The following is a 13,310-nucleotide window of genomic DNA, read 5'->3' on the forward strand; positions in this document are numbered from 1 at the left end:
ACAGCCTTGTGTTTTGTACTCTCCAGACATGCATCAAATGTTCTATTCTCTGGTTCTCGTCCCTTCGATTGAGTTTTAAAAAGGACACAGAAACAGAGGACAGGGTGAGTAAGGGAGAGGGGGTGTGAGAGGAAAAAGAGCCAGAGAGAGGAGACTCAAGATGGAGGTAATGAAGCGCAGCAATAAAGAGAGCAAAAAGGAAGAAAGACGGAAAGCAAGATGGAAGGGAGGGCTATGCAGGGGCACAGAGATGGAGAGCATGCAAAAAGAAAGAGTAGGAAAAGAAAAAGAACATGGTGGTTGCATGATCGAGAGAAACAAAGAAGGGAGGGAACAAAAAGTGCTGAGAAAGCCAACAGGAGCCGATAAAGTTTTTAACTGATTGCTCATTAATGGGAGAGGGAGAAGAGAGGGGAGGAGAGGAGTGAATCCCCTCCTCCTCCTCTGGGATGCTGCTGCTGTTAAACTGTTCTCAGACATTTAGGGGTGACTGGACATATTCTGAATTAGCAATGAATGTATTTAAAGGATCTTGGCCCATGTAAGATGACTGACTGAAATAATGCAAACACACTGAAAATTGAATTTGGCTAATTGCTGTTTTGGCACCGCCTTACCCCAACCTTCAGCTGTGAGTCTATTAATTAACCTTTAAACTTTTTCATTGTAAGTACAGTATATGTGCAGGCAGGGCAGTTTACTAGTGGAGCTGTGCATTTCAATGGCCTACGTAGCTCCTTCTGCCCGTGCGACTGCTGCTGCTGCTGCTGCCTCCTCACACAGCTGAGAGAAGCAATACAGCCCATGTAATAAATCTAAGCTGCTCCCCTCCTTCGGCGGCTCAGTCACTTGTCCTGTGTCGACACTTCACCCAGAGCTGTTTGTTCAGAGGAGAAGCAAACACAGTCATACAAACCAGTGGAGCTTGATGCAGCGAGCAGGATGCAGAAATATTTCTGCAAGATCAAGGGGCCCCCTGCAATGTATGTCTGCATTTGTCGCACAAATTTGCACCCACATCCACATCCACACGAAGCAGAGCAACCGCAAACCCACTCACGCACCAAGTGGTGAAAGTAAGGGAACCTGCTGCAGACCTAATGCAGTAACACACACACACACACACACACACACACACACACACACACACACACACACACACACACACACACACACACACACACACACACACATACGTCCTGTAAACTGCTGCTGACAATGCTGTCAGTTCAGTTCTGTTTGCTTATGGGGGAAAAATAAGAGAGGGAGCAATTGTTGATACAATGTTCTGTATTTTGATAGTTAAATCAAACTACTGAAATTATACAATACACACAATAATTAAATATGTTTCTCAGTCTTTCTGACCGCCTAACCAACTGAGCCACTGTAATAATGCCCCTATCTTAATATTTCAGATGTCCAATGTTACATTTTGAAATATTTAAACCTACAATTCGGGAACAAAATCTACTTGTTTTGGTTTCTTTTTTAATTCAATGATCCTTCAAAGCTACACATATTTCTGTGATCAAGTTGTGGTAAGAACCTGATCAACACTGAAGTCAGACCATTGACATCTCCCAGGACAGGTTTCTGGCCCAGGGATGTTGGCTTTTCAAAATTCAGATGTCTCAAGATAACATGCCAGACCACCAACAGTCAATAGCTATTAATTACGTGATGCGGGCACTCGCTGCAGGTCGATATGGAATGACCAGTCCGCGGCCTGCTGGGTAATTGTCTCCCAGATCTAATTAAAATACATCGGAGTTGTTGAGAGAAAAGGACGGCAATGCAGGAAGCGGGAAGAAAGAAAACAGATGTGGGTACATAAAGTGAGAGTGAAGTCTGCTGGTGTAACTTCATCATTTTGGCAGTCTCGACTCCAACACACACATAAAAAACCCAACATACTCAAACCTTTTATATCGTCACACACAATTGTACACAACACGACAAAGTGAAATTTGAGCTCTGCATTAACCCATCCTAAGCATTAGGACACACACACAAAAATAAGCAAAAAACTAACTTTGCATCAATAAATCGGTTTATTTAAAAGAATATGTTACAATTTATTACAGTAAGCGACGTAACAAAACACTTTGTCTTAAATTTTACATTTCAACATGTCAAAGAATCTGCAGGTTGTCAATCTCCATCCTCCTCTTAGCGTGACTTTTCAAAAGCCAAACAATATCAGGTGAAAAACTTAACGGATGCTGAATTTAAGAAAGGATCTTACTGAAATAAATAAAATTAGTGACACTTAGTCAGGATGAGAGAGAGAGAAAGAGAGAGCGGTGAACTTGAAGGTGGGCAGATCAGACAATCGACCGCATCAGACGCGGTCCAATAAAACAGACAAGGATCCTGGGAAATGCTTTCAGCCTTTAGGATTGCAATTCTCTCAATTCAAGGCTCAACACATCCAATTAAACCTCCTTTAATCACCCAAAATGGCTTTTGTGAACAGCACCATCATTAAAACAAGCACTCTTAGCAAGAGCCACTGATCTCAATCTATGACTCTTTACTTGCTTGTAGATAACAAAAACACTTTTGATATTCTCATTACGAGCCAGGCAGGAGTTAGGGACGGGTGAAAATTGAACATTAGCATTTACAAACGTTCACTGGCATCACACACTGATCACATGACTTAATTAAGAAGTAAGAAAAGTCAGTTGGTGATGTTTTTGTTTTTGCACACGTGTAATGCATGACAGGTCTTTGCTTTGAGCATCAGTTTGATTATCTTACAGGTGATTTTGCATAAAATAGCCATATTATGACATACAGTAAATTGATTTTGGAATGTTCTTATATTCGTGATAATAAACCATGATGACACGGCAATGAGGGCGCATTGTGTAAAAGCTCGAAGCAACTGAACATGTAGCATCTTTTGGATAAAATAAGAACTTTCCAAAATGTCCTTCTAAATGAGCTGATAATGCAATAAAGCTATTGTAGTAATGTAATCATATTCTAATGATGTTATAACCTGTAATTACATTTTTTATTTTTGTCAGCCCCAGGTCACTGTTGCATCATCAGATAATTATGTTATACCGTATTCCATTATGCTTATTAGATTATTCTAGGAATGACAACATTAACTGGGCTCATTTAGAGGGACCTTAAATGTTTTTTAAACTACGCCACAGTTCTGTGATCAGTTGCTACAAAGCCTTTAGTGAATGTGCTCAGTTATCTTCATATCCATCATGTTGATAAAGTGTGCAAGCTGCCCTTTTTTCCACAAAGAACTCCTCTTTCCACTTAACCTGAATCCAAAGTGCATAAGTGATTCAACAGTACTGCGCAGTACCAGCTACAGAGATAAATAGTGCTGCGAGTGGAAAGGTCTTCTGGGTTACAGGCATATAATAAATCCTGTGGGAGTAATAAGGGCCTGTAGGAGAGCAGGAAGGAGGAGGAGGAGGACCCCTGCTGTCTCTTTTGGGTAATACATGATAAACATGATGTACTCCACCTTCTGATCAGTGCTCCACGTCATCAATGCCGCTCTACAATGGCCTCAAAACATTTGCATGGAGTGTTCACATTATACTATAAATACATAAAAGTTTAATGCATGACTCTGCACATTGCATGTGCCATTTGATGATGCAGTACATAATCATACTGTAGTCAGTCAAATGAATGTAAACTAAGCCCGGGCTAGTTCCAGTATTATGATCACTATCAGCCTCTTAGGTTACATTTCCCACATTTGGAGGTTGTTAATACTGTTTGATAAAGTGCAACATTAGTCTAAAGTTTAACATTGTTCCAGCTCATGTGTCAAATAATCACAGCTGTGTCTCTGAATGAAAAAAAATAAATGAAAAAAATGTCCACTTTCTCTCTCCCTTCTCTCTTTTGCCACATTACAATGTTAATAGTTATCTTTTATAAATGCAAATTGATAGGCAAACAGATGAAAATGTATGTGATTCAGCTGTGACTTACATTCTGAGGGCCTCACTCTGGTTGGCTCCTTGCCTTTTGGAGCCCCCCCCCTGGACACATAGTTAAGAGGCACGAACACACTTTGCATGCCAACAACTGGCCAAAGAGACAAAGAAGAACTGCTGCTCCCATCCGTCAATGGAGAAGACCAAGTGTCTTCCTGTGGTCAAACCTCAGCATCTCTGATCACTGTTATCTGCGTTAAACAGCCTCACTTTCCCTTGTAAATCCAACAATATTTTCTTATTCACTTCAGCTTTCTCTTCCCAGTAGGACTCCTGCAGAGGAGGGTCAAAACGTCCACATGTACAAGTCACATTCCACTTCAAGTCCCTGCCAATAAGAAGAAGGATTGCATGAATCCATGACTTTAAGTCTTTTGGACAGAGCTCTATTTTAATGCAAGACTATGGTACGCTGGATTCAAGAGTTCTGGTTCATGTGTCTGTAGCTGTTTATGCTTCAGATTATTCGATTTGTTCATTTGCAGGTGCTTGTTGGTTTGCATGTATCGGGGGTAGCTTCTGAGGTTGTAGCTGATGGAGTATAAATGATGACCATGTAGTTAATAGCGGAGTGTTGCTGGGTCTGGGGCTAGATGAGGGCTGAACTGAGTCGAGTCGGTGACGACGGTGTCTAGTTAAGAGGTAACAATCTCCCTTCCTAGGTGCCTCCATCCCTTCTGTGCCTCAGCAGCTGGAAAATATTCTGAGACAGAAACGGCAATCAGGAGGAAGACAAACAAACTCAGAGACAGAAAACTGAAAAATTCATCCAAGCTCTTGATTAATCATGTACCGGACAGAGGCAGGCAAAGCCTTACCTTGCCACACATACCATCTTTACTGCAGTTCTTATTGTCCTTGTCTGTAGCCTCCTCTTCCACCTGTAGAAACACACACATTGCAGGAATGAGTGAAGGACACAGTAAAAGGCTTGTAATAGAGCTAGCCTGTTCACAGATGGTCCTTACCTCCTTCCTCCACTTTAGCTCACAGAAGACTCTCTCGAAGCACTCGTGCATGTAGTTAAACTGAACATCAGCCATGCACGGCAAATACAGAGAGAGAAACAGAAATTTAGATTTAAAAGACAAATACAATTTTTTGGAAATACACTTATCGCTTCATGGCAAAGAGTTAGATAACGAGATTGATTCCACTCTCATGTCTCAAGATTACAGCCAGCAGCTGGTTAGCTTAGCACAAAGACTGGAAACAGAAAGAAACAGCTAGCCTAGCTTTGTCAATCGGTAAGAATACACATCGACCATCACCTGTAAAGCTCACAAATGAACACGTTATATCAATTTATTCCACACAAAAATGTAAGTGTAAAAAGCATGGTCACACATCCGCGAAATTCTATGCGAGTGAGTGGGTGAAAAACATTTGTCTGGGTGGCAAATCAAATTAGTATTCACATGGAGTTGACCGTAGGTGAACTTTCAGGCGAATATCCCCTCGGCAGGCGACGGTCACTTGCCTGCATTCGTGTGACCACGCCTTAAAAAGGAAGTGTGCAGTTTTAGGGGGAGTTCTGTGCCCGAGACTATTTCGTGGCTGGGACCTTTAACTTCCTGGAGTCTCCAAGAAATAGTTAAACAAACAAGAGGTGAGCTTTAGATGTGCTGCTAGCCAGACTGTATTTCTTTCTCCAGTCTTTATGCTAAGCTATGTTAGCGGGCTGCTAATGGTAACTTGAGAGTGGTATCGATCTTCTCACCCAACTCTCTGCAAAGGGCGAAAAAGCACATTCCCAAAATGTCAAACTGTTCCGTAAAATTACAAAAGCAACTCTACTGATCTTGAGTATTTTTTTTTTCTCACTAAGTTACAAAGACAAGCAGATTCTGATGTTACGCAACAGGAATTTAAACACTGTATATCAAGACATGTTTTTAAAGATGAATAAGCTGTTAGAAATGTAGCAACTGAAAGAGCTCTATTTTCACTAGAATAATTTGAGTATTATAGCACACGTGTAATAATCCGTGTGAGATACTCACATAGGGTGTAAATATCTTGACCCAGCGCGGTTTCTTCTCTCCTCGTGCATATTCAAAGCAGAAGGCCATGCCCTCTTCATCTGTGTCCCACCTCTGCATCTCTGCCCAATCAAATGCAATCACCTGGTTCTGGAACAACATTGAGGGTTCAGTACACCCACTCCATCATGCATAGAAAATGTGTCTACACACACACACACACACACACACACACACACACACACACACACACACACACACACACACACACACACACACACACACTAACAAACAGTTGTCCCTTGCCTCGAGTGTCCCTTCCTCGGTGCAAGCGTGCAGCTTGAAGTGGTGAATGCTGATGGCTGTGATGACGTGGCCTTTACGTCGGGAGTCGCAGGAACAGTGTGGGAATATGATCTCATTGTAGCCCTCGCAATCCCTCAACAAACTCATATACTAAGATAGAAAAGAGTCAGAGGAGACAAGAAAGTGGTGTTTTTACTATATATGACAATATGTAGTTCTGATGCTTAACTGTATCTAAGCTTTATGGCCAAAAAGCAGAGAACAGTCAGACAGTTTGGTTATTCTCTGCAGCCAAACTGATCTGAAAACAGGGTGGGAGTGTTTAATCTCTCCGTAGAGAGGCTAATCCAGGGGTATTTAATTAACATTCCAAAAGGTCCAGATAGAGAAAATCTCCTTGGGCAAAGGTCCGGAACATTACAATAATATCTAACTTGCGCTATTTAGTGCCATATATATATATATATATATATATATATTCAAGAAGCCTAGTAGTAGTAAAAACGTATCTGTGTAGTCAACAACTGTCAAATCAAATAAAGAAAGTACACATCAATTATATTTTAACAATTATTCTCAGTTTTCAAATTTAAGTGGATGGATTATAAATAATACATACAAATACATAAATAAATGTTATTCTCATTTCAAGTAAAATAAGGGCTGGATTAAAGAATAACTGACATAACTGAAAGCTTTTGAAAAATGTGCATCTTAATAGCAGACCACCTCAAGGTGTCACTCAGAGAGAACCAGGACATTCTGATGTAGCATTTCAAAATTAATTTTTCTCATCTTCTAACAAGAGAAATGTGTGTGCATGGACTTTATGTGTGGTTATTAAACTACTTGTTTCAGCTCTATTATCTCTGTTAACATCATAGTTGGTCAATGAATTCATGTGTTAGGTTCTGATCATATTGGGCTCTTAGGTTTATTTTCTGTGACTTCATTTCAGATGTGAGTGGGTAGTTTGCTCAAAAGAGTTGTGCTTTGTCTCATAGTGGCGCTTCACATTACCGCTTTTAATAATCTCCACGGTCTCTGAACATATGAGACACACTGGTTTTAAACTGTCAGTGGGAAGAATGAACCTATAAGAGTCTGTTCATTCTTGGTTAAAGACTCTGGTCTCTCTGGTCTCTCTGACCTCTTTTCTCTCTTTGGAGAACGCCATGTGAAATAACTTCTCTGACTCACGTAATAATTCTTCTACTCCTTGTTCTCTTTCCTCGTCTCCCCCGTGTGTCTACATCTCACTCAAGTCAGGAAACTTGTCAGAATACCCATATTTGATTGGCTGAGCTGCATCATGTGATTTACGCCGCTGAACAAGTGCCGTAAAGGCTGGAAAAGCTGCGCCGGTTAAAATAAAAATGCTTCGTCAAAATGGAATAATTCTCAATTATCTATCGGTTTTAGATCGTGGGTCCGGATACAACGGCGTCTGGGTCTGGATCCGGACCGCGGCCCGCCTATTAGTGACCCCTGGGCTAATCTATTCATGCACACTTTCCTCCCCAGTCAAACCTACATTCTCACTGTTATATCACACACAGTGAAGGGAGACTTAACAGGTGGGAGAGAGGGGATCACATTTACCACACTGAACTATAATGTCTGCCCCTGGAAGTTATTCAGGAACAGTCATAGAGTAGCTGTGTGGTGTCTGTCCATATGTGAGAGACTGACCATGGACAGCTTCTTCTGCTCGGCCAGCTTTTGCAGCTGGTAGGACTTCTGCTCTGCTTTGATGAAGCCTTTCTTCACATCATCTACAGCCTGCAAAGACAGGAGACACTGTTAAAGCAAACCCACAAAAAGCACGTTCATGTACACACACACACACACACACACACACACACACACACACACACACACACACACACACACACACACACACACACACACACACACACACAGCAAAGAAAGACAGACACACCTGGTGAAAGAAGTAGTTGACAGCAAGCTGGTTGTCATTGAGCAGAATCTCCTCCTCTGTAGTGAAGAGCCACTTGCGCAGGGTGAGGCAGGTTCCTGGGATGGCTGAGGTATAGTTCTGTACGTACAGTTTGTGGGGGAACTCGTTGGGAGCGAGCTTACGCACTGAGGGAGAAAGAGAGAGAGACAAAAGAGAGGGAGGGAATGAAAGAGAGCGACGTCCTATTCTTACGTGGCGAGAAAAAAAAGCCTTGTTCAAAAATCTTGACATACTACCTAGTTTATCTAAGTTTGTTGCTATAAATGCAATTTCTTTCAGTTATTCAACCCACAGGGAAGATTAACATTTAGCGTTAAGTGTTAAATATGTTAGATAATAGATGCTTGATATTGTTATCTGGGTGGTATGCAGTAAAAAAAGAAAAGAAAAGAAAATCAACAAACACACTGCAAATATCATCTACTGAAAAAAGTTAGGAAGCATTGGTGATCCTTATATGGATACAGACTAAAGTCAAATAGCTTTGACTAAGGAAAAATATATTTAAACCTTGAAGCAGCCAACAGATGCTTATTGAGTTAAAAGGACAGTGAACTGAGTCTGGTTATACGTTATAGAACTCACATTAAACGTAAGAAAATATATCTTCAAGTAAACAACGATGCTAAAAGGTGAGAGAAAGCGATTTCATCATTTTGTTTTTGCTCCAAGAATTCTTTCTCCAATTTGGAAATAAAACAGACTTTGGAGGGTGGAAGGAATGCAAATATCTATGATGATTTAATCTGCCACTGATAAAAAAACATGGATGACTTTCTCCACATGACGGAGGGATACAACACTCTTAACTTCCAATTCATTCTTTGGGCTGAAAGAAACCATTCTGAACTCTTGTGACATGCATGCAAAACTTCTTCTTAATTTGTGTTTTAAAGAAAGATGGGAAACATTTTCTCCACGTAGAAAAGAAACATTCACGCAAAGTCAAAGCTCAATTCTGTGTTCTTACTCACCGAAGGTGTGGTTGATGACCTCAAACAGAGCAAAATAGCTGGCTGTTACACTGTCCATCCCCAGCTTCATTACCACAGCCTGAGAGGAAAAGAGAAAGACAGAATGAGAGGGAGTTAAAAAAAAGGAAAGGAAACAGAAAGAGTAAAACATTTGCAAGATGACTGTAATCAGGTCGGCTTTACAATGGTCACAGTTACTCAGGCCTGTTTACCTGGTAGACCTGGTCAGTTGTAGAATTTTTGCAAACTCTAACGGTGAGCGTGGTTTTGTCGGGCATGGCTATTCTCAACTCCACATCTGACACGCCGTTATAGTTCTGGGTCATGAGAAGGAGAGACAAAGTGCACGGTGAGTCACATGCAACTGCAGAACGACACAAACATGGAGTGTTTGTTTCTTTTACCTCATCTGATTCAGACAGGAACTCCTGCATGATGTCACTTTCTCCAATTACCCGTACAGAGCACACTGCAGATAACAGACCAGATACATACGGTAAATATTGTCTTTATGTGAAATAACTGTGGTTGTACAATGCAATACAATAAAAAGGTATAGTTATGCACTCTGGAGTATTTATCCCAGACCTTTCCACACTTTTCACCCCATTACTTAACTTTACAAACTCCAGAAAGGATCATACGAATTACTACAATCTGACTTAACCAATGTTTTCTAGGAACCATACATCCCCTTCTCTCCGCCTGACCTTTCTCCAGGTACTCTTCAAGGCCTCTGCGTCGTGCGTCCAGCTGCTGCTCTGACAGGGAAAAAGGCCATTTCCCAGGCAGCTTGGGGAACGTGAAGTTGGCAAACTCCCTCTTCAGGTTTTGGTGTAGGATCACAAACTCACGGTAACGCTTGGAGCACAGCTGCCTGCCTGCCATGTACACATTATATACCTGGAAGTGAATGCAGGGAAAGAGAAAAATGAAAATGAATAACAGGGAGTTTAAGACCAATCCTTTCGCTTATTCATCCATTCATGCTTCCAAATTCGACTTCTTCTTCTCATTTAGTCATCTATGAATTCATCCACGGTTGCACCCACCACAAACTTTTCCTGGTTGAGCTCAGTGTGTTTGTAGCTTGGCACAGAGATGGGGACGGCCTGCTTGTCGGAGTAGTCGTAGCAGGACTGGGCTGAAATGTCGTCTCCGGGATCCAAGCAGTCGGTCTCCTGGGGTGGGACGGACAGCACGGCCAGCGCCAGCTCCCGCTCTCCAGCCCGGATCAGGTCCACCACCTGCTTGTGGGTCGCTCCCTCTACATTCACACCATTACTAGTGAAAACACGGAGGAAGAGATATGGTAGTTGTTGAGTTTTTTTTATATTCGAGAGCCCTAAATAGAACACAAGTTCTGAATGAAATGGCAGAAAGTGAAGAAGAGTTATGAAGTGAATCAAGTGCAACAGCTTCTGTTAATGCGTGGCACAGTGACAGAAACTTTGTCCTCAGAATTCCCTCAGGAGTAAGACCTTTGGTTTATGTCATCAGGAAAGCTGAGCATGAGTAACGCTAGGTGTTTGCCCTTTTGGCAGACATGTGTCAGGGCATGACAGAGCTGATGACAGTGCTGGAGCGTCCTGACCTATAGTTAACTGTACTCAAACAGCCACTGCATTAAGCTCTCAGCATCCCCTCTAGCTGTTTGCTTAAATTCCAAAATAATGGGTAGTTTGGCAAATAAAGGCGTAAACCGTGTCAAAATGAGATTTAGTAAATCACATTATTCTGTGCTTTAAGTTTCCTGCTAATGGACTTTTGCAATGTTTACAGCAGTGTGCAAATATAGAGTGCTGCAGGGATGACGTATTTTTAAAGGCCAACCACGGAAGTTAGCATCGCACTGGTTCCCTCGACAAAAAAAAACAACAATGGGATTTTTCGGTTGGAAGTTTAGAAAATTGCAGAAAAAAAGCTCTGTGGCAAACACAAGTTAATGATAATTACACATTTTGTTTGGCAAGATAATCTTCACAAATAAACACGGGAAGCATGAATGTAATCACCAGAAGTAAAACCTCGGTCACATGAGCGTGAGAATACACAACGAGGCTGTGAAAGTGATGACGTTTTGTAATCTCATTTAGCCACTTTGCTAAATGCAAAAGCTATGATTATGTCGGTGGTAATAAGCAAAGACCGATGGGGAGACACAAATAAAACCATCTTGCAGGTGGGAGAAAGAACAAATGTCTCCTACAACACAAAATACAGACTAAGCATTTTGGCAGCTCTTTCATTTTAGCAGCTTTATGACTATAGAATAAGCACCTGGTGTAGTGCCCTTTGCACTTGCACGATCAGCACTTCTGAGCATTATAAATAGTTTCAAGAGACATTTTTCCTGAGTGTCATTTTTTCAGTTCTTCTGTATTTATAATTCAAGGTAATAATTATTGTATTTGTTTATATCACTGCTGTTTTCTACGCTGTTCTTTAAAGCTAAATCTGCCACAGTAATATACACTGCAAGATAGACGGCGGTATTGATCTGATACATACACTTTATTGTCTTTATTATCGAGCAAGAGGCTGACGAAAAGTAGTCTTGCACTATGAATTATTCTGTACCGAAGGTTCAGAAGCAGTTTGTAAATGTGAGAATATATAATCGATAGCAAGTATGTATTTGGGCGTGTCTTATCGACGGCATAAGAGACACGGGAGATAAGAACGCCTAAAGCATTGAAGCCAACACTGAGGCAGCAGAAATTATTGCAAATGGTAGGCATGAACAAGAATACAAATATTAAGTTCATCACAATGAATAAAACCAATACGATACAAAAACTGACTGTGTGTACAATATACAAAAATGCACATACAGTACATACATTCTCATGCTTGAACGCAGAAATAATGGGGTCAACAAACTGCCAGGTTACTGCAGGCCATCCATTAACAAAGCAGTGTGCAAAAGCCAGCCAATGAGATACTGGCTTTCTAGAGAGCGAAGCCAATCAGAATTGAACTGAAGACATCCCTCCTCCCTTTCTGCATCACCTTATTCCACACAAACAGACTACACTGGAGCAACGGTACTGATGCTGAGGGTTCCTCTCCATAGCAACAGAGCCTAACATCAGCAAGCAATCTCCATGCATACTAACGATTTAGGACGATCACCTCTAATCTAAATGCAGCGCGCACACACCCACCCACCCACCCACCCACACACACACACACACACACACACACACACACACACACACACACACACACACACCCTGGATGCAGTGGGGCATGCATACATATAACAAACTGCATCTGGTTCCATTGATATGAATGTGTACAAGGGGTGACTTGAGAATATTTGGCATGCTGTGGATGAGTGAAATAGGATTTAGTGTGACGGGAATGTTTAATGATCCCTCAATCGTTTCTATCTGACACACGCGCGCGCGCGCACGCACACACAGACACTCCTTTCATGAGGAAGAACGGCTCCTCTGCCCTGCAAGACCAGTATAATAGTGCATGCTCACACGGGCTTTTTGGTGGCCGACACTGCTCCCAGTAAAAGATACTGGAGTCATCTGTACGTTAACGTTACTTAAATATGCTTCAGGTTAAGCTAAGACAGAAGCCACTTACACCTCAAGAATCCTGTCCCCCTTCGAAATACCGGCTCTGTCGGCGGCACCTCCCGGTAGGACAGCGCTGACATGCTGCAGTGGAGCGTACAGTTCCCCGTTAATGCTTCGTAGTTGCCCGCCTTCACTAACTTGTCCCCGAACATTGAAACCATAGCCCGAGTCGGACTTCACTATTCGAACTAGCCGTGGGCCTGAAGTAACGGTAGTTGCCGTCTGGCAGCTGCCGCCGGTGCCCGGTGTAACGTTACCGCTACCGGAGCCGTTGCGAGAAGAAGGGTGAGGCAACGGAGGGACCGATGAACAAATTCCTTCTCCCTCGACGTCCGCCATTTTTCTATACTCTTTGTATCATCCACTCAAATTCAGCTAACAATAAATATCCTACAAACATTAGCTTGTCGTAGCGGGCTAATCAGCTTGGCTAGCTAACTGACCGAGATCACCGGGAAAAGCCGACAGAGTCCGATGATTCACGA

General features: G+C 42.0%; 1 protein-coding gene across 2 annotated transcripts; it reads right to left on the reverse strand.

The window, feature by feature from the left end:
* Window positions 1–3,739: 3,739 nt before the first annotated feature.
* Window positions 3,740–13,267, reverse strand: snx27b (sorting nexin 27b). Of its 2 annotated transcripts, none has more exons than XM_068736129.1 (13): window positions 12,833–13,267; window positions 10,282–10,513; window positions 9,940–10,132; window positions 9,634–9,698; window positions 9,442–9,546; window positions 9,230–9,308; window positions 8,217–8,380; window positions 7,967–8,056; window positions 6,275–6,424; window positions 5,990–6,118; window positions 4,955–5,014; window positions 4,819–4,867; window positions 3,740–4,689 (listed from the first exon to the last, which is right to left on the reverse strand). In XM_068736129.1, exons 1-13 carry the CDS (start codon window positions 13,162–13,164, stop codon window positions 4,622–4,624), a joined length of 1,716 nt encoding a protein of 571 aa, XP_068592230.1. In that variant the 5' UTR covers window positions 13,165–13,267; the 3' UTR covers window positions 3,740–4,621. The 2 variants fall into 2 exon arrangements, with proteins under 2 accessions (XP_068592230.1, XP_068592231.1); XM_068736130.1 differs by having other exon boundaries at window positions 4,805–4,867.
* Between the last annotated feature and the right edge of the window lie 43 nt (window positions 13,268–13,310).

This window comes from Cebidichthys violaceus, unplaced genomic scaffold (genome assembly GCF_023349555.1).
Source record: "Cebidichthys violaceus isolate CVI_PGR_0920_01 unplaced genomic scaffold, fCebVio1.0.p SCAF_7, whole genome shotgun sequence".
Lineage (NCBI taxonomy): Eukaryota > Metazoa > Chordata > Actinopteri > Perciformes > Stichaeidae > Cebidichthys > Cebidichthys violaceus.